At 42.8% G+C, this 19,682-nt stretch overlaps 1 protein-coding gene across 1 annotated transcript in view; it reads right to left on the minus strand.

Annotated features, from left to right (window-relative positions):
- DNAJC3 (DnaJ heat shock protein family (Hsp40) member C3) overlaps positions 1-15,076 on the minus strand; it is a 43,552-nt gene extending 28,476 nt beyond the window's left edge. Inside the window, exons 1-4 of the mRNA XM_075714743.1 lie at positions 14,995-15,076; positions 8,563-8,673; positions 5,364-5,488; positions 4,208-4,282 (exon numbers count right to left, since the gene is read on the minus strand). Coding sequence (XP_075570858.1) covers positions 4,208-4,282; positions 5,364-5,488; positions 8,563-8,673; positions 14,995-15,076 — 393 coding nt within the window. The remainder of the gene's footprint in view (positions 1-4,207; positions 4,283-5,363; positions 5,489-8,562; positions 8,674-14,994) is intronic.
- Between the last annotated feature and the right edge of the window lie 4,606 nt (positions 15,077-19,682).

Consider the following 19,682-nt stretch of genomic DNA (forward strand, 5'->3'; position numbering starts at 1 on the left):
GCTAGCGAGGGCCCTCAGCCTGTTGCTACAAGACATGCTGGCTACGCTACAGCACACTAAGTTTTATGGAGATGAGCCAGGGGCTCCTGAGGTAACAGGAGCCAACAGATACCTCAAAGGAATTAAGGTGTGTTCCTCTAAGAAGATGACACAGCCAACAGCCCAGCTGAAGTGCCTCTACACCAATGCACACAGCACGGGCAACAAACAGGAGGAGTTGGAAAGCACTGTGTTGCTAGAAAGCTACGATCTAGTTGCCATTGCTGAAACTTGGTGGGACAAATCCCATGACTGGAGTGCAGCTATCGATGGCTACAGGCTCTTCAGAAGGGACAAGCAAGGAAGGAAGGGTGGAGGCGTTGCCCTCTACATGAAGAAATGCATAGAGTGTGAAGAGCTGTCTCTGAAGAACAGCCATGAGCAGGTTGAAAGATTATGGGTAAGAATCAGAGACCGAGGCAACAAAGGGAACCTTGTGACTGGTGTCTACTACAGGCTGCCTGATCAAGGGGAGCCTATTGATGAAGCCTTCTTACTCCAGCTACAGGCAGCATTGTGCTTGCAGGCTCCCGTCCTGCTGGGGGATTTCAACCACCCTGACATCTGCTGGAAAAGTAGCATGGCAAGCGGTAGGCAATCCCGGAAACTCCTGGAATGCATAGACGACAACTTCCTAAGCCAGGTAATAGACACACCTACCTGAGGGGATGCGCTACTGGACCTGTTGGTCACCAACACAGGTGAACTAATTGATGACATCAAGACTGGAGGCAGCCTGGGCTGCAGTGATCATGCACTGGTGGAGTTCACAGTCCTGAGGGATATGGGTCAGGCAAAGAGTAAAGTCAGGACCCTGAATTTTAGGAAAGCAAAATTCCAGCTTTTCAAGGAGTTAGTCAATAGGACCTCCTGGGAAACTGGCCTCAAGGACAAGGGAGCAGAACAGAGCTGGCAGATCTTTAAGGACACTTTCCATAGAGCACAAGAGCTCTCGATGCCCAGGTGTAAGAAATTGGGAAAGGACGGCAAGGGACCAGCATGGATGAGTCAAGACCTGCTGGTCGAACTAAAGGGCAAGAAGGAAATGCACAGGCAGTGGAAGCAGGGACAGGTATCCTGGGAAGAGTATAGGGACGCTGCCCAGTTGTGTAGGGATAGGGTGAGGAAGACCAAGGTGCAGCTGGAGCTGAACTTGGCAAGGGATGCAAGGAATAATAAGAAGGGCTTCTACAGGTATGACAGCCAGAAAGGAAAGTGTCCCCCCCCAATGAGCAAGACTGGCAAACTGCTAACAACAGACAAGCAACTTCTTTGCCTCCGTCTTCCCACACCTCTTGAGGGGATGGACCGCAAGACAGGGACTGGGAGATCAAAGTCCCTCCACTGTAAGAGAAGATCAGGTTTGTGACCACCTGAGGAACCTGAACATACATAAGTCTACGGGACCTGTATCCCAGAGTCCTGAGGGAATTGGCTGATGTAGTTGCCAAGCCACTCTCCATCATATTTGAAAAGTCATGGCAGTCAGGCAAAGTCCCTGGTGACTGGGAAAAGGGAAACATTGCACCCACTTTTAAAAAGGGTGGAAAGGAGGACCCTGGGAACTACCGAGCTGTCAGCCTCACCTCTGTGCCTGGGAAGATCATGGAACAGATCCTCCTAGAAGCTATGCTCAAGCACATCAAGGACAGGGAGGTGATTTGAGACAGCCAGCACAGATTCACCAAGGGCAAGTCCTGCCTGACCAACCTAGAGGTCTTCTATGATGGAGTGACTACACCAGTGGACAAGGGAAGACCTACGGATGTGGTCTACATGGACTTCCGTAAGGCCTTTGACACAGTCCCCCACACCATCCTTCTCTCTAACTGGAGAGACATGGATTTGATGGGTGGACTGTTCAGTGGATGAGGAATTGGTTGGATGGTCACATCCAGAGGGTAGTGGTCAATGGCTCAATGTCCAAATGGAGATCAGTGACGAGTGGTGTCCCTTCAGGGTCCACACTGGGACCAGTACTGTTTAATATCTTCATCAATGACATAGACAGTGGGATCAAGTGCACCCTCAGCAAGTTCGCAGATGACACCAAGCTGAGTGGTGCAGTTGACATGCCCAAGGGATGGGATGTCATCCAGCAGGACCTGGACAAGCTTGAAAAGTAGGCCCATGTGAACCTCATGAGGTTCAACAAGGCCAAGTGCAGGGTCCTGCACCTGGGTCTGAGCAACACCCGGTATCAATACAGGCTGGGGGATGAAGGGATTGAGAGCAGCCCTGCAGAGAAGGACTTGGGGGTACTGGTGGATGAAAAGCTGGGCATGAGCCAACAATGTGCGCTTGCAGAGCAAAAGGCCAGCCATATCCTGGGCTGCATCAAAAGAAGCGTGGCCAGCAGGTTGAGGGAGGTGATTTTGCCCCTCTACTCCACTCTGGTGAGACCTCACCTGGAGTACTGCGTCCAGCTCTGGAGTCCTCAGCACAGGAAAGACATGGACCTGTGTCCAGAGGAGGGCCACAAAAATGATCAGAGGGCTGGAGCACCTCTCCTATGAAGAAAGGCTGAGAGAGTAGGGGTTGTTTAGCCTGGAGGAGTCTCCAGGGACACCTGATTACAGCCTTTCAACATATAAAAGGGGCTTGTAAGAAAGATGGGGACAGACTTTTTAGCAGGGCCTGTTGCGATAGGACATGGGGTAATGGTTTTAAACTAAAAGAGGGTAAATTTAGACTAGATGCAAGGAAGAAATTTTTCACAACAAAGATGGTGAAACACTGGACAGGTTGCCCAGAGAGGTGGTAGATGCCCCATCCCTGGAAACATTCAAGGTCAGGTTGGATGGGGCTCTGAGCAACCTGATCTAGTTAAAAATGTCCCTGCTCACTGCAGGGAGGTTGGGCTAGATGATCTTTAAAGGTCCTTTCCAACCCAAACTATTCTATGATTCTATGACATTCTCCCGCATTTGCAAACAGCAAGGCTGCACTGCAATCAGACATGCAACTGCAGACCACACACTCCTAAGAAACTTCCTGAGGAAGCAGCAGCAGCCAGAGAAGGCATTGCTACATGAATTTCAGAATAAGCTACTGTAGCTTTGCTATAAACAAAGACTGCCTGGTGCATTTATACCTACAATAGCCATTCCTTCCAACTGCCCTGCAGAGTGTACAGTATAACTGTTGGTTTTTTGTCATACATACTCACTAGCAAGATTTCCATTAAACATCTGTAATCTGCAACACAGAACTGCTTTCTCCATCACATTTCAAAGAAAGCCAACAAGACAGCATCAGTTACACTTGCAAATCCTATTTATTTTGGCATAAGGGACACGCAAGCTGTTCAAACTAGCAACTCTTCAAGAGTAAGCAAGAATAATAATGAATCTTATTTATTCTCACGCTTACAGAAATTTTGTGCAACAGAGAGGAAATCGAGTTTCACATACTCTCTGAGGAATTTTGTTCTAGGGTTAGACCAGTTTATTTTTGCAGCATTAGGCCAAAATGCACAAAATATCCATTGAAAGAAAAAACAACCCAAGTGAATTTTAGGCGGGTAATATCCAGCCGTGTTTGTATGGGAACTCTGGGCACTTCCTGATTACAGAGAGAAAGAATTGTCAACGCATTCATGAAAGACAGAGAACTCCTCTGCAGATGAGAAGACATGCAGATGGATGCCACAGAGACTTGTTGAGTTTTAACAGCCCAGTGACTAAACTAAGAGCCCAGGATCCTCCTGCAATCAGTGAAGAGAGATAGGAACCTTCAAAGGTTGAGCCATGAGGCCCCTAGTGATTTCCCAGGGTGACCTGAATACAGTGATGTAAAGCAGTGTTCAATTACGTACTTTGAGTCCCATGTCACTTATCCTTTCTTTCTGAATGAAGATTGCTCCCTAGTATAGGCATCATCAAGCAGAGATCATGAAGTGCCAGGCACACACACAAAAAAAGAGACTTTTCAAAGTGCTTTGCTACTTCACGGAACACCTTCTGATTTCATCTTCATCACTGCACTGCAACTTTATCAGTCATTTATTCATACAAGGTAGCTTAGCTACAATACCTTTAAAGAACAGAAAAGACAAACTCAGGTATACATACACATATGCTCTAGAGCATCACAGTTGAGATGAGACCTTGGCTCAGAACCCAACCTTAAAGGCAGTGATGTAGTTCAACTTAGGCCTCCAACTTACCACATTTTTAAAGTCATCTTCTGCTTCATCAAATTTTCCTTGCTTGAGCAGTAAGTGTCCTCTCTGTAATCTTGCCTGAAATGAAACATAAGATCATTTCTTTTGATTTACAAATTGGAATTCAGCGAAGTATGAAAATAAGCTTCAGTTTCCTTTAGCAGCAACAAAAAAAGTTTAATTTTAGGACAGCTAACAAGCTGAAACAGAGATCATAACACCCATTCTTTGTCTTCTCAATTTGACAGTGTTCTTATGAGGCCTCTTCAATGGTAAGAGGATCACTCTGCACCAGAACTGAGGGACAAAAAGCAGCCACAGTTTTTATGGGCAGCTGCAACTCATGGAAAGAACTCATTTGAAGAGTTGTGTAAAACAAAGTGAATGTTTACCTTACAGCACTTTCTCGACTAGAACTGCTTACAGATTTTAAGAAATTAGCAGAAATAATAATCAACAATCCCCACATTTAATTCTTCCACTGAACTTTCAGAATAATAGAAGCTATGTAAAAAGACAAGTTAATGATTTAGAAGAGTTTGATTTATAAGAATATTTTCATACAACAATGAATTTAATGTTTGCTCCTTCATTGTAAGCTATACAGGATATGTCACTGCCATAGAAAAAGGAGACAAGAGAATCAGATGGAGAGGACTCCAGCATCAGCCTCCAACTAACGAGGCAGTCTCCGCACAGGGTAAGCAGAAGTGAGCAAGGGGTAAGTAAATCGTAACTTGCAATGATTCCACAGGAAGGCAGTGAGATTAGGACAGTTCCTGTGGAGAAGAGATGCCTCAAATCAGATGCTGATTAAGACAGGAGAAAAACAGAGGCATCTGTACACTCTCTTCCCCTCCTCGCTCTCAGAGGGCATAGCCTTGGCGACAGAGAGAAGTGAGAAGGAAAGTGTTCAGCACACACCCACGAGGAACATGAACTTAATAAAACTACTATCAGTTGTTAGAATAACTGCCTAGACTGTACTCAGCATAGCAAATTCAAGCACATACACCATTGCTATTATTTTATCCTATTTAAAGCCTTCTGAGTGATAACGTATTTTCTATTTCTACTTAGCAAAATCTGAAAAAAAACCTTCTTTCAAAGCAGATTTTTTTTTCACGCTTGAACAATTTTCAATTCCAGTAATACTTACTGATGTGAAGTCCTGCTTTAACTCAACCACTTTACTTAAATCACGAATTGCTGCTTTAGATTTGCCCATGGCTAAGTACACTGTTGCTCTTCTGTAATAAGCAATGTAGTTCTCAGAGTCTCCCTCTGCAAGTGAACAAACAGTAATCAGAATACTATCTCCAAGCAACTGAAACTTTGGGTACAGTGAAACTGTAATGACTAAAAATGTATTACCTGTTTTAAGCCACTGGAAAAAGCGGTATTTATCAATAAAACACAACATTTGTAACATTATCCAAGCAATATTTTCTATGCAGTTTGATTATTTAACAATAAAGATTTACAGAAACACAGTAAATGCCAAATAATTAAAGAGCACTGAAGTTGAAATATGTACATGTTTTTCAGCTTTGTACAGGAAAACAGCCACTACGTACCAACCCTTTATCTCCAACTGCAGGCCTACATTTGAAAGCATGTTAATTCATCATTCTCCATCCCAGTCCTTGTCCATCATATAGGATAGAAGCAAATAATCCCAAGATGACCCATATGTTAGTCCAGTGTTGTCACAGCCACATAAACCCTTTACACCATCCATTGAAACAGCAGCAACTTCTGTCTTTAATATTCAAGTGAGCACCAACACCCCCTCTCAATGGCAGACAAACTCATGTACATTATCAAAACCTGAAGGCTGACTTCAAGGCCCACACATTCCATGTTGTCTGCTGGTCAAACTTCCAAGATCCAGCAATTTTAACACTCTCTAGGCTAGCACATATATGTACACCTCTACAGGAGACAAACATCAGTCTCTGAAACCAAGAAGAATTTTCTTAATATTCTTCTCTATGCAGTATTTCAAAGAAACAGATGACAGTTACTGTGAGCTCTCAAGGAAAAGTAACTTAGACCACCCAAACGACCATATGCAGTGGAAGACAATAAATGTTTTAGTGTGCTATTGGGAGGGAAAAAAAAAGCAAAACAAACCATAAATCCATAATTTGTAGACAAGAACATCCATATCTGAGGATCAAAACAAGTATTTCTCTTCCTCACCTCATTTGAGGTTAAAGGTGAACTTTAAAATAAATGGAACAAATAGCATTGCCAAAAATCTTATGGTTGGTAACAGAGCTTCGTAGCTGGCCACCTCCGCTACCAAAACACTAGTTCAGTTCTCACTGGAGAAGGTATCTGCACTCTTCCTCTACAATGTCCTGGCAGTGGAAATGCTAACATCCAGCACTGAAATTTAATAATAACTCCCATGCTTGTACGCCAGCATTATGGACATCAAGTAAAGTCAAATGTTACTATGTTTAAAAAAAAAAAAAAAAGGAAGTATTAAGTCCTACTGCATACAACCAGATGTGCAGAGTAGGGGCAAATCAATAGCTGAAATTAAGGAACTTTATTAACACACAAAGGATGAAAGATAGGTAAAAGCTAACCCAGGAAGCACATTCTGGCACCAGATGATGATCTTTCTGACAGTCAGAATGTGGTTTTGCCTCAGTTCCCCAGCAACAGTAACAAAGAGCAACTGACATCTACCCAGAGACAAGGCATAAGCCATCAACTTGACGGGACTGAAGAAAGAGTTGAAAATTTAACTGAAGAGAGAGAAAATGGACAGTAACTTTCTTTTACTTCAGATGTTTGCAAAAAAGAAAAATAGGCTAAGGTAAGACTAAATGATCTATTTACCTCAGTCTACAATGATGCAGTACAGGCAAAAAAGATTAGAGACATTTCTTCTCCCCTCCTCTACAAACACAGTAGGCAAATCGTGCTTAAAATCTTTTCAAAAAGGCAAAATACAAAGAAGAAAGAGAAGTCTGATGAAAGTTTAGGCAATCAGACTGAAACCAACATCAAGAATCCCATCAAGGTCACAACAGAGGTGGTCACACCATAGCTCTACCAGCTGCTCGAGCACTGCTGGCGAAGCAGAGCGTTTTACCCCATGCAGGCACCTCACTGCTCATCCCACCTCACACCGCTGCTGCCTTTGCATGGCCACAGACTGAACCGGACTTTTCACCACATCCAAGTTAAAGCTTGCTAACCAATAATAAAGGAATAAACCACGCTGTAACACTAACTCTGCTCAGATCCCACAGAAACACTTTGGCAGCAACACGCAAGGCAAAAGGAATAGCAGACTGCCTCTTGGTGTAATGAGGAGCTTCCATAGAGCAGAAAAGAAGAAGTTACCCCCTCCACTCCCTTTATATAAGGGAAGTTGATCTTGGAGAACTCACAGAAAATATTAATAGCTCAGAATCAGCAGATATTTCATTTACATATCACTATTAGACCAAGGCATAAACAGAAAAGTCTTAATAGCATCACTCATTACTGTGTAACACCTTGGTATTATTCTTCTCAGAGAAAATGATGCAGTTGTTCACTTTATAACAAAGTCCAACAATTTAAAAAAACAAAAACCCCCATCCAATTGAGAAATTGTGGTGTTAATGAACACTGCTCTTTACTGGTGCTGTCTGTCTCTATGCTTCAATTCAAGGATTTTAACCAGCAAAGTCGCTTTAAAATTTATAGAAGCAAACATTTAACTCCTAAGTTTGTTGAAAACATAGGTCACCAAAACAAGAACTCACTCACTAGTTGAGTGTAACAGAGGGAAAGTTAATACACCTTTCACTACCAGTTCAGTATTTCAAACTTGTAGCATCAGTTTCACTGAGGTATCACCCACTTCACGATTTAATTTTTAAAAAGAAAGATAAAAGAGAGAGACTATTTTAAATGTTGAATTTTTTACAGCACTGGAGAGAAGAAAGCATGGATAAACTCAACCTTTCAAAGACATACTTCAAAAAACTTCATAAAGATAAAACCTAATCTTGATGGGATTCGATAGAGGGAATACCTCATCAAATGATACAACGACACCACGGTCAGTTATAATTGTTTCCATACAGCTAGCCTGCAGAACAGCCGTGACAGTGTTCACATATCACGTAGTGAATTTAACCGTTTATTTTATCGAAGCCAAAGCATAAATATTCTACTACATCTCTGTTGGCTCCTGTCCAAACTGCTCCATAAAGGTGCCCCAACTTCTGTGACTCATGAAATGCAATTTGCAAGAAAGCAGGATACTTAATGAAGCCCATAGTAGGGGAAAAAAACCCTCATCCAAAGGTATTTCAGTAAAAGAGTCACCTTCCTCAGATACGTACCTATAGCCGCATGAAAGTGAGACAAAGCATCTGCTAGCTGTCCAGCAGCCAATAACTTCTTTCCCATTTCAAGTTGTTTTTCTACTTCTGCATTTATTCCACATTCAGCCCCTTAAAGAAAAACAAACAGATCAAGGTTTTGAGTGACCATTTTAATTATACCAAACACATACAGTGATAATATATATAATGAACAGCTATTGATGTAGAGGCAGAAGTCACGTCTTCCTGTATTAAAACAACCTGCAGCCTAATAAACATGTAGTATGTCTCCCCTGCCCCAAAAAGGATGTCAAAGTAAATAAACACTGTCAAGCACCGCATTGTGAGAAAGTGCCAAACATGCATTTCTATTCCTGTCTATGCATTTAGAACATATTTTTGCACATCAAGCTTTATACATCAACTATAAAAACACAGTTTGACAAAATACATTTCTATGAGGGCTTTCAATTTCAAAAGAATCTGGAAAAACAATTATAATGCACACATAGCAAACATAAAAAGGCTTTAAGTTAAATTTCATGGCCCTACCAATAACTTAAGGCTCAACTGAGAACTGTTAGCTACTGCAGAGATTGGCTTCTCATCTACTGCACTTTATCATTTCCAAGGCAAACTGTTTCCAGAGTGCAAGTTTTGATAAGCAATTAAAATTCTCACTCCCTTTTCATTTAACCAGTAGGATGAAAATCATATTAAAGTGGCATGCTTTCAAAGTGCCAGTTTTAGTTTAAAGCCAATAAATTGCTGCTGCTCAGCCAACAGGGAAAAACTATTGTTGAAAAGAAATGAGCAGCTAAGTGCAAGTACATGCTGTACATACATCAACTCAGCCACAGAGTTTTTTTTCCTTCGTACTGCTCCCAGCATTCTTCAAATCAGGACAGAATTTCACTACAACTTACCAGTTTATGACTATTAAAACTTCCACACTATAAACAGTTTTCTTTTACTAAGAGCATATCCTATGCATAAATTTAAGCAAGGTAATACATTAAAATCCTGAATAAATACATTACATTAGAGAACAATGAACTACAATTACTAGGAATCAATTTCTTTCACTCAGGTTTTCTATCAAGCCAATTCAGATAGGCACTTGAATTAATCTTAAACACAAAAATGCAGCAACACTTTGAAGTTGTTTCTTAGAGTCTGAATAAAAATGTTACACTACACAGATTGAAGGAAAGTGTATCAGAACTTCTCACACTGAAAGGTCATTAAACAACAAAGTATTTGTAATGAAAGAACAGTGATTTCTGATCACCAAATCATCAAAGTTTTAGAACTAGAAGCTCTCAGTACCTGGCATCTTAATTCAATTTTCCTTTCCTACTCCTTAATACAGTTCATAATTCTTTTAATTCCACATTATAAGAAAATTATTGAGCTCTCTATACTAAAATGAACAAAATGCCCTCTGTAGCCACTGGAAAAAAGCTCTATCTGCTAAAAGATTGAAAATAATTCAGCAAACTGGATTCAAGGGCTTCAATTCAATGATTTGCTTTAGAGCAATGACAGCAAACAAATTCCTTTTTTAATTAATGCAAATGACTCCATAAAATAAGCCCCAAATTTCTACTCAGTGATTTTTTTTTTTTTTTGTTTAAATAGATGAAGTTAAAATAGCAATTACTGATCATATAGTCAATTTGGAGACCTTATTAAACAATGCATTTTAAAATCCATTCTAGGTATGTATAGCTCTGAATAAAATATAAATAGCTCCACTCATAGTGGAGAAGTATTTCTTGACAGTGATTTTTTCCACACACGGTATTCTACTTCAAGGTAGCTTTTATGTGAATGTCCAATTTTCAGAAAAATGGACATTCTTCTTTAGCATTTTGCTTCTTCTCTAGCTTACAGCTTTGATCACCAAGTAGTCCAATGTCCTCTAAAATGACAAAGGAAGCATTGGAGGGGGGGAAAAAAAAAACAAAACCAAAAAACCTCCAACAAAACCCACCAAAACAAAACTGGAAAACAAACCCACCATAAATTTCCCTGGCTTGGAAGTATACTAGCAACAAATCAGGTATCAAACCATAAACAGAGTGAAGTATTTAACATGAGCTAAAATAAAAAATTCTTAAGCTTCATCCCTCCTGTCTCTCCTCATGTATGAATATCTGAAATCTTTCAAAATTTGTCAGTTTGGAGTGGTATCCTAGAAGTGGGCTGTAAATCACTCTTTGATGAATCTCCCATCCACCTAAACATGGCATCCAATTTTCACAGACTCTCAAGCACCTGTAGGCGTGTCCTTGTTTCACATCTAGTCACATCAGGATAGCTCCAAGAATCAATTTGCCACAGCGAGATGTACCTATACAATTCAGTGCCTTTCATACACATTATGTTCAGTACAGTTTTACAGTTACGTAATACTTTAGGCAGGAGAGCCATCTTTTTCTCTGAAAATACTGAAGATAGTAAAGGAAATGAGAAAGGTGACCATTAAGAGTAAATAACAAAAGCAGGAGCAACATGGATAAAAAAATAAGGCAAACTGTGAAGGACTGTAGGTTCCCTGCAGAACAAGAGTAATTATACTAGACATACACTAAAACTTGGCTCTGCAAATTGCTGAGCATCATAAATTGATGTGGGAATCTACAGAAGCAGTGTATATAGTCAGTGCAACCATGATGAAAAGTGACATTTACCATAAATACTCAGGAACACTGTACACTGACATGATAGTTGGGCTGTTTATTCATATAAATCTATTGCTTATTAATTTTCTGGCTGTAGGCGAACAGTTGCTCTAAATAAACCACCCCACAGTAGACACCTGAAAACTGTTACCAAAGGCACAGGAGCCTAAGGACTCAAATTCTGTGTAACCTATTTGGTTACCTATTCAATCTTTGGTCTGGGAATGAACGTGAGGACTGAAGTTCAGCCAGAGGGAAAAAACAAACCGACCCTACAGAGCGCTTTCCAACAGCCAGACAGTTGTTACTGAGCTGGATACCAAGGGCCCAGCATCACAGCCGAACCAGCTTTGTATGCTCCAGCAAGAAACTAAATTTATGCAAGCAATATGCAAGCATACCATTTATTTTTAAAACTTCCAAGTATTTTAATTTGAATACTATATCTAAAGCCTGCCTAATTGTTATCTATTCACCTAGGACCTCAGATGACCACACATGAGAGCCCAGCTGTCAAATCAAGTCAGATATTCTGGATAAATTCACAGTCTGTAGTCCCGGCACTGATGCAAGAGTGGAAGAGTCAAAAAAAAAAAAAACAAAACAAAAACCCAAAACAAAACAAAAAACCCAACAAAAAGCACCCAAACAAACAAAAACCCGCACACTACTCCCAGATAAGAATTGGTACCAGGCCTTACAACTCAAAGGAAGCCAGTTAGAAGGCACAGGAAGACAAGCAGGTGCAGCTAACCTACTTTTCCAGTTAAATACACTCACTTCAAATAAATTTTATCTTCCTGGTAGGATAACTGGGGGCCAGTATGTGGGTACCTAAGTATACAAGCTTCAACTATATCCTCATGTAATAAGTCACATTCACACTGTAAAAAGCTTAAGAAAGCCCTCCAGCTTGAAAACAGTTTCAAGATTTTACATTCATCTACACACTCCTCTTTTTCCCCCTACAGAATCTCCACCTACTTTTTTTTTTTTTTTTTTTTTTTAAAAATCTTGTCCCCAAGCTGGGTAACAGGACTATGAAAATAAACAGAATTAGTACCAACTGTGAAACAATTCTATTTCTGGTACAAAGATAAAGAAGAAACATGCATGTCACTAAACTTAATTACAGTGACCCAAACTTTTTTTTTTTTTAAATCAACATAAAAAAGCTTGATGATTGTCTTATCATGCGAGTGGGAAATCCTGCTTTTGGGGCATTTTTTGGTCAGAATGACCCTGTGTTTAGCATAATAAGTCTTAAGTTTACCCTTATTTTTAAACAAGTTTGGGCTTTGCTTTTATGTGTGTTTGTGAGTGTGCTTTACAAGGATGAGACTGAACAAAGCAAGAAGTGGACAAGCAACTACAGTTTCAGGAGCAATACAAAAAGGCTCACAAGGAGCCTCAGACCATCCAGGTGAGCCATGTGTAACTTCCACCCATCAAGTTTTTACTCCCTCTGTTTGCAAAGAAAACTGGTAAATATAGCTAAGACTGGCAAACCAAAAAGCCACCCCCCACCCCCCCAAGTATCCTTTGGTATTTGGGGCGAGGAAAAAAACCTCCCAAACTCAGGACAGAAACATACGGTGTGGGGGCGAGAGAAACACTTAAGGCTAGTGGTCTGACAATAATGAGCTGAGCTCTGTATACTCAAAGCCCATTTCTTCTTCCCCTTATTACATTTCCTTGCTTTTACTACTAGGAAGAGGGGAAAGAGGAACAATACTCCTCTACCCTCTTTTTGTTGCCATTACTGTGGACAAAGAGCCATGAAGGATGAATCTTCGCAAGAGGTGATCTGTGCCAGATGGGAGCTTATTGAGCACAAGTCGGCATATTTGAAGAGGAATAATTCAGGAAACGCAACAGTAAGGGCTGAACTGCAACCTGCCACATCACCAAGTATTCGAAAACCTTTATTACTGAACTCCTTTACAAGCCAGATATAAATTAGTATTCATAGATACCGACTGTAAGATACAAAGTTAATACGGGCTGACTGTTCCACTGATTCATGAATCAGATGGCACAAGGCAGACTTCTGTTATCAACACAGCAAGATGCAAATTTAAATGTGAATATGAACACCTTTTGAGTTCAAAGACCAGTAATATTGGGGGGGGGGGGGGGGGGGGGGGCGGGGCACGGGGGGCAAAAAAATCCAGATACTTAAATAATGTAACCCCCCTAATTCCCTAATACATACTCTGGAAAATGAACTCATGAACTAAGAGGTTAGTAAGTTCAGTGAAGAAGATCCAGAACCATCACTTTTCATTCTACTGCTGTACATCTTTATTAACTGAAGTTAAGAAAATATGCCCAAAATTAGGAAATGCGGCTTCGGTAAGTCCACATAGCCATTAGCTTGGTAACTCCAAATACAGAATCCTCACCAGGAGCATCACTGCTACAATCTTATGGGGGAGGGGAGCATACTTTGACCACAATTATTATTATTCCTCTAACACTACCAGAATACACATCCAAAAAAGCAATTCAGCACCACAGTATGTACTCTTACACTACAGAGCATCTTTGCCACGGTATGTTCCTGTTGCCGCTTGGCCAGCTGAAGTAGTCGTTTGTTTAGTACATTAACCGAATTCCTAATGTCAAGCCCAGGTCAGTCTGAAGTCTGTGGACTTATTCTGACTATCAACAGCTTCAGTCCCACTTCAGTCTGCCACTGCCATTTAAAGAACGTCCCTCAGGCAAAACTCTACGTGCGTGCTTGTATAACTATATATTTAACAGGAGCCTGTGAATAAGAGTTTGGCCATACAGGTGTCGCTGACATCGTAGTCTGAAAGTAAACAGGCCGGACAAAGTGCGGATAAACTTCTCTGCTGAACTTCAAATACTAATGGGGGGGGGGAACCCAAAACACAAAAACCGCCACAACGAAACAAAAACATAAACAAATGAAACACAACTGTCAAAAGCCTCGGTGAATTTGTAGGTCTGGCACTAATAATGGCTGTGGCTGAGGAGGACCCACTGAAAAAAGCCTTTGGACTTGGGAACTGCACAATTTTCACACAGAAGTCAGAAATTCAAGGCCGGCACAGACCTGGCCAACGCTGTCACACAGTTGCACTCGAGGACACCACGACATTTTCAAGACCTCACAGCAGCTGGCACCCTACCAGCGGGCCAAGGAAAAACGAAGCACGCACTTAAACAGCACTGCCGGGAATTCAGGCAAAACCAAACAGCCTGCACGCAGCGACGGTGCCCTCGCCACACACCCTTCGCAAAGCCTCGATGAGGTGGCAGCCCTGCACCTCCTTCTCCCTCACACCCTTTCCAGAAGTAAACACCCCCCCCACCCCAGGACGTCCCGCGGGGGCTGCCCCGCCGCCATGGCGCTGGCGGCCGTTGGGCCTCCCCCGGCCCGGCCAGCTCCGCCGGCTCCCTACGGGCAAGGCCGCAGCCCCGCCGGGCCCGCTCCGCTTTCCACCGGCACCTCGGTGCGGCTGTGCCGACTGCCCCACGGCCCGGGCGGACACACCAACAGCCCCGACCGCCGCCGAGAGCCCGGAAGGAGGGAGGGCGATCAACCACCAGCTCCCCCCGGCCAGGCACCGCTGCGGGCTCACGCTGTCTCGCCCCACGCCCCGGTGGGCCACGGAGGGAAGCGGCAGCCCCGCCTTCCGCCACACACACACCCCGGCCGGGCCGCGGCTCCCCCCGCGCCCCCTCACCAACCCCACCCGCGGCCGCCGACGGCACGCACACCCCCGCCGCTCACCCTGGTACTGTAGGTCGAAGAGCACAAGCAGGAAGGGCAGCGCGGAGCCCAGGCGGCCGGCGGAGGCCGCGGGAGACACCATCTCCGCCGCTCCCCCCCACCACCCCGCGGCGACAGCAGCGGTGGCGGCGGCGGCCCGGCCCGACGGCTCCAACTTCTCCGGGGTGGGTCGTGGGCGCCTCTGATTGGCCGCGCCGCTCGCGCTCGCCGAACGTGGAAGCGGCGTGAGGGCGCCCCGGCGCCCGGCCCCGCCCCAGCGCGGGGAAAGGGGCGTGGCTCGGCGCCTGCGCGGCACGGAGCGAGCCGCCGCCGCCACTGAGCCTGCGCCAAGGGGGCGGGGCCTCCTCTGCCGCGCGTGCGCAGAAAGGCGGAGCGACGCCAGCGGCCGCGGCGGCCTGCCCTCACTGGAGATGGCGGCTGGGGCTGCTGGCCTCAGTCAGGCGTCGGGCCCCAGACCTCCAGCAGAAAGATAAACCCTGAGTGTCCCCATCTGCTCCTGTACTTTATCTCGTGTCTCTTTGCCTGCCCCCTCCTACCGCAGCCAGGCTTCTCCTGTGGCGAGGGGGCTTTGCTGCAGGCCCGGGTTCGGCCCCTCTGAGGGGGTGCTCCGCAGGTGCTGGCAGGCCTGCAGAAGGACGCGGCTGCTTAGCCCGGGCCAGCCCGGGGGTGAAACGGCTGGCGGCGGGGCGAATGGAGTGAGTTCAACACGGTCAATACACAGGGCCACCCTTTTGGGGTGTGGTGGTGGCTGCGTGGCTGCTTAATTGTTTGAAGTCAGTATCTCTGGGCTACTCAAATTGTAAACAAATCGGGCAGTAAGTCAAAGTAAATTGATCCTGCGTCTTCGTCGCTGTGCCTGACCTAGCCATAGAACAGAGGAAGGCAAGTACGATTTCAAACTGCGTGATTGTCCCCAGGACCCAGTACTGTTTTCCACTGAGAAAAAAGCCAAGATAGCGTGGCCTTAACTGTATGCTGATCTCCAGGCACACCAAAAAAGTATTAGGGAATTTCCCAGTCTACAGAAAAACTGGTGATATGACTTAACAGAGCACAGTATTTCCATGCTAAAAGTTTGTATTGGATCTGTAAGCTGAAAGCAAAGCCTATGTAAGATAGCCTGCAATCTAATGCATAATTTTGGAGACTTCTTTTCCTTTTTTTCATAATGAAAATGCAATCTATTCTTAGCTACCACAGAAGAACTAACCTTGTATGTGCCTAGTTGTTCATTGTTTCAAATTACCTGCCTAGTGTTGTTGCATAAACAATTTGTATTAGGAGCATATTATATGTTACACCCCATCAATGTAAAAAAAAAAAAAATCTTGTTCTCGGGGGAAATCTGCCAAGAAAGTAAAAAACTTGAAGCTTGAAGTCTGATTTGGTGACCACAGGAATTTCTTTTTCATTCTGCAGGTACGGTCACATTACCGTTCTCACCCTAGATGATATAATTCACAAGCTTTCTTGAAAGATCAGACTGAAAAAAAGAAAAGTAAGTTATCCCTCTTCAACGCTTCATTTGGAAGATGATGCTGTAAAGGTATTACCTTGAAATTTGACCTGCAGAAGATATTCAGAAATAAGAATTTGAAATAACATGAGAAGTGATAGATGTGAAATGAATAACTGACGACATTCTAAAGATGTCAGCATGAGGAAGAACATGACAATTCTGTAGCACTATGGATAAGACAAAATATGAAAGCCTAAAATTGAACTGAGCAGAATGCAATCAGTGTTACAGTAAATTAATTCCTTTGATTTTACCTGAGGAAAAAGGTATTAGACCAAAGCTGGGTAAAATTAATATGAAAGGGAATTTACACCCCCAACCCTCTAAGATAATTGAAAATAATAGTAAGGATGATGATATACCTAATGGACAAGATTCTACTAACAAGAATAGGAGAAAACAATCTGAAGAAAATGCAGTACCTCATACTGGCATACCAAGCATAAAGATTCAAGCATCAAATCCCTTAAAGCAAGATGGAAGAAGTATGATTAAAGCATCAAGTATCACTTTGAATAGACGCTTGGCAAGCCCTTGTTCCCTGACCTTGGCCCTGAAATACTGAGCCAAGGTCAATATTTCAGGCTGACACAGTAATGTAAAGAACAGTGTGTAGTGCCAACACTACAACATGATCTGCTCAAAGACAAAGCATTTATCATTGTCACTCTGTGCTAGAAATGCCACCAGGTACACAGAATTACACAGTAATTCTTGAAAGAGACCATAAACCATGAAGGACCATTCTTGATTATCATACATCCCCAAACATATATTATTTAGATACTAAGTATAAACCTGGGAGAAAAAGTTCTTTAACACATATTCCCTTGTGCAATGTCAGAAGCAGAAGAGGAGAAAGACTTGAAAGAATAAATGCATATGACATGCCATCATTATACTTTGGAATTCGAAAAATAGCAAAGCAATACAGCTGTAAGGCAAAAAGTCTTTCAAAGGCATTCATCAAACTCAGACTGATAGCAGAAACAAGTTTCTTCAGCAGTCTTGAGTTTTGGAGTGAAAGGGTGGATGGCAAAGACTATGCTAATGTTCAAAGTGCTCAAAAGATGTGAAACCAAGGAATTTTCTCCAAGTTACTGCTGGTAATATATACAGTAACAGCAGAGGGCGGCAATTAGCAAGGAATGACTCTTGAAGCTACTCATTGCGTCTAATAGAGATGGTGAAATGAGTATGGTGACATATGGTGGAGATTGTTAAATCTGTAGTTTCTATTTATTAACTGAGAAATGTTCTCGGATATAATACAGTAAGAAGTCTGGAGTAGACATGACAACACACGGGATCCTGGAAGGACCCTGGTATACTTGGCAATTCGTTTTAATTAATAATCTCGATTCCAAAACCACCCAAACAAGTCAAAGTTTCCTGATACAGGAAAAGGAGCAATACAGCAGACTGTTATGCTGCATACACAGTCTAGTATGGAAATAAAGGAGGAGGTTAGAGGGGATGGTAACACAGAGATGCTATTCTCAGGGCTTCTTTTTGTAAGAGGTCTCTCAGACCTTACACCTTGTTTTTATTCTCACCTATGTACATCCTTATCAGAAACTTAGCTGTGTTGGAGCTAAATGAAATAGTAGTGTACATCTGGTTAACATGGGATTGTTGTTTATGTAGCCACATCTTCTGGTAATTTCACATTTGGATTGGTGTTCATAGGAGAGGACTTCAGGGAAATTCCTTTTTCTGGGTTCCTTTAGCAGTAAATGGAAGTAGAAAGGCTCCTAGAACTTGCAGTTCAGCACAAGAACTTAATTTATGTGCTCTAAACTTGCACTTGGAAAAGCCGATCTTTGTCCATGGACTTGAAAGGGAGTGTGAGGCACCAGGCTTGTTTAGGGCAAGGCTAGCCTCTGTTAACGCTTTCCCCTCTGTATTGTCCTAACAAAATTCTGCACGTATGTCTTTGTCATATCTGTGATGGGAGAAGTACATTTCTGGTGTGGAATTATTTAGCACTCTGTCATATGACCTTGCGTATAGATGCTATTTATCAGACATATATAAAATTATACATGTTCCTTTTCCAGGTTAAGTAGAGGTGGCCGGTCCACCTTGGTAAAGACCGGTGGTTAATGTCTTTGGCAGGGATTTGGTTGGTGCGTCATGATACTGAGCCCATTCGATCCTACATAATGTCATACCCTGTTGTGTCACCCTTTTGCCTAAGCTTTTGTCGCCCTTGGCACTCCCCAGTGGGGTCCGACTCCTGCCTTAGATAGAGAAAAGAAATCAATTTTTATTTACAGTCAAACCGATTACAATTCATTAATACATTAAGATCTTATAACAGTCCAAGATTGGCTCATAAATATGTGCACAATGTCCACTGCTGAAAATAGCACTCGATTCGAAAAATGACGAGCAACCTTTTTCTCTCAGGAACTGGAGAGTCCAAATTCTTTCAATGACTCGTAATTGCCTTCATACGATTTTCCTCATGCTCCTAGCAGAAATCCCATAAATTTAATATTGTTGGTGTTCATCAGTTCTCAGATTTGCTCTTTCAGATGTTGATACTTCTTAACTTTTTCAGCCGCTGCATCCACCAGAGATGTTGATTTACTCTCATATCTGAGAGTGATATCTACCACTATGGCCTGGTCTCCTTTAACAAATACCACTCCAGCTTGTATAATTTATTCTGTTCATCTTTCAGCAGCGGCTCTTAGAATAATACCCAGTCCTTCTTTTTCGCCTCATTCACCAGTAGTTCACATAATTGATTGTGTCTTTTAATCCTTGCATCTTGTACCGCTGGGCAGTACCCGATAATATGCAAGCAAGTCTCATTTTCCACACAATAGTGCCGGCACAATTTAATTTGGGTTTCTTGCCTACCGCTTGCTAAAAATTCTCTCGCGGGGTAGATGTTTGCTCTTAACTGTAACACTACGATGAGCTTTCTGTGGGGAATGCCGCTATAAAATTCTAACCAGTTGTTACTTACCTTATTTTTCTCAAAGTTGGAAATTCCACAGCCCTGGGATACCAGCTGGGTCCAGTTCACAAATTCCTATTTCTTCCAGTTACATGGTCTCGGAAAGATGACTTTTAGAGCGGGCATCTCCCATTCCAAGGCTGGTTCCTCACCGCCAAATTCCTCTGGTATCACCATGACCACTCTCGAATCCCAGAT

The sequence above is a fragment of the Pelecanus crispus genome, chromosome 1, assembly GCF_030463565.1.
Source record: "Pelecanus crispus isolate bPelCri1 chromosome 1, bPelCri1.pri, whole genome shotgun sequence".
NCBI classification, from domain to species: Eukaryota; Metazoa; Chordata; class Aves; order Pelecaniformes; family Pelecanidae; genus Pelecanus; species Pelecanus crispus.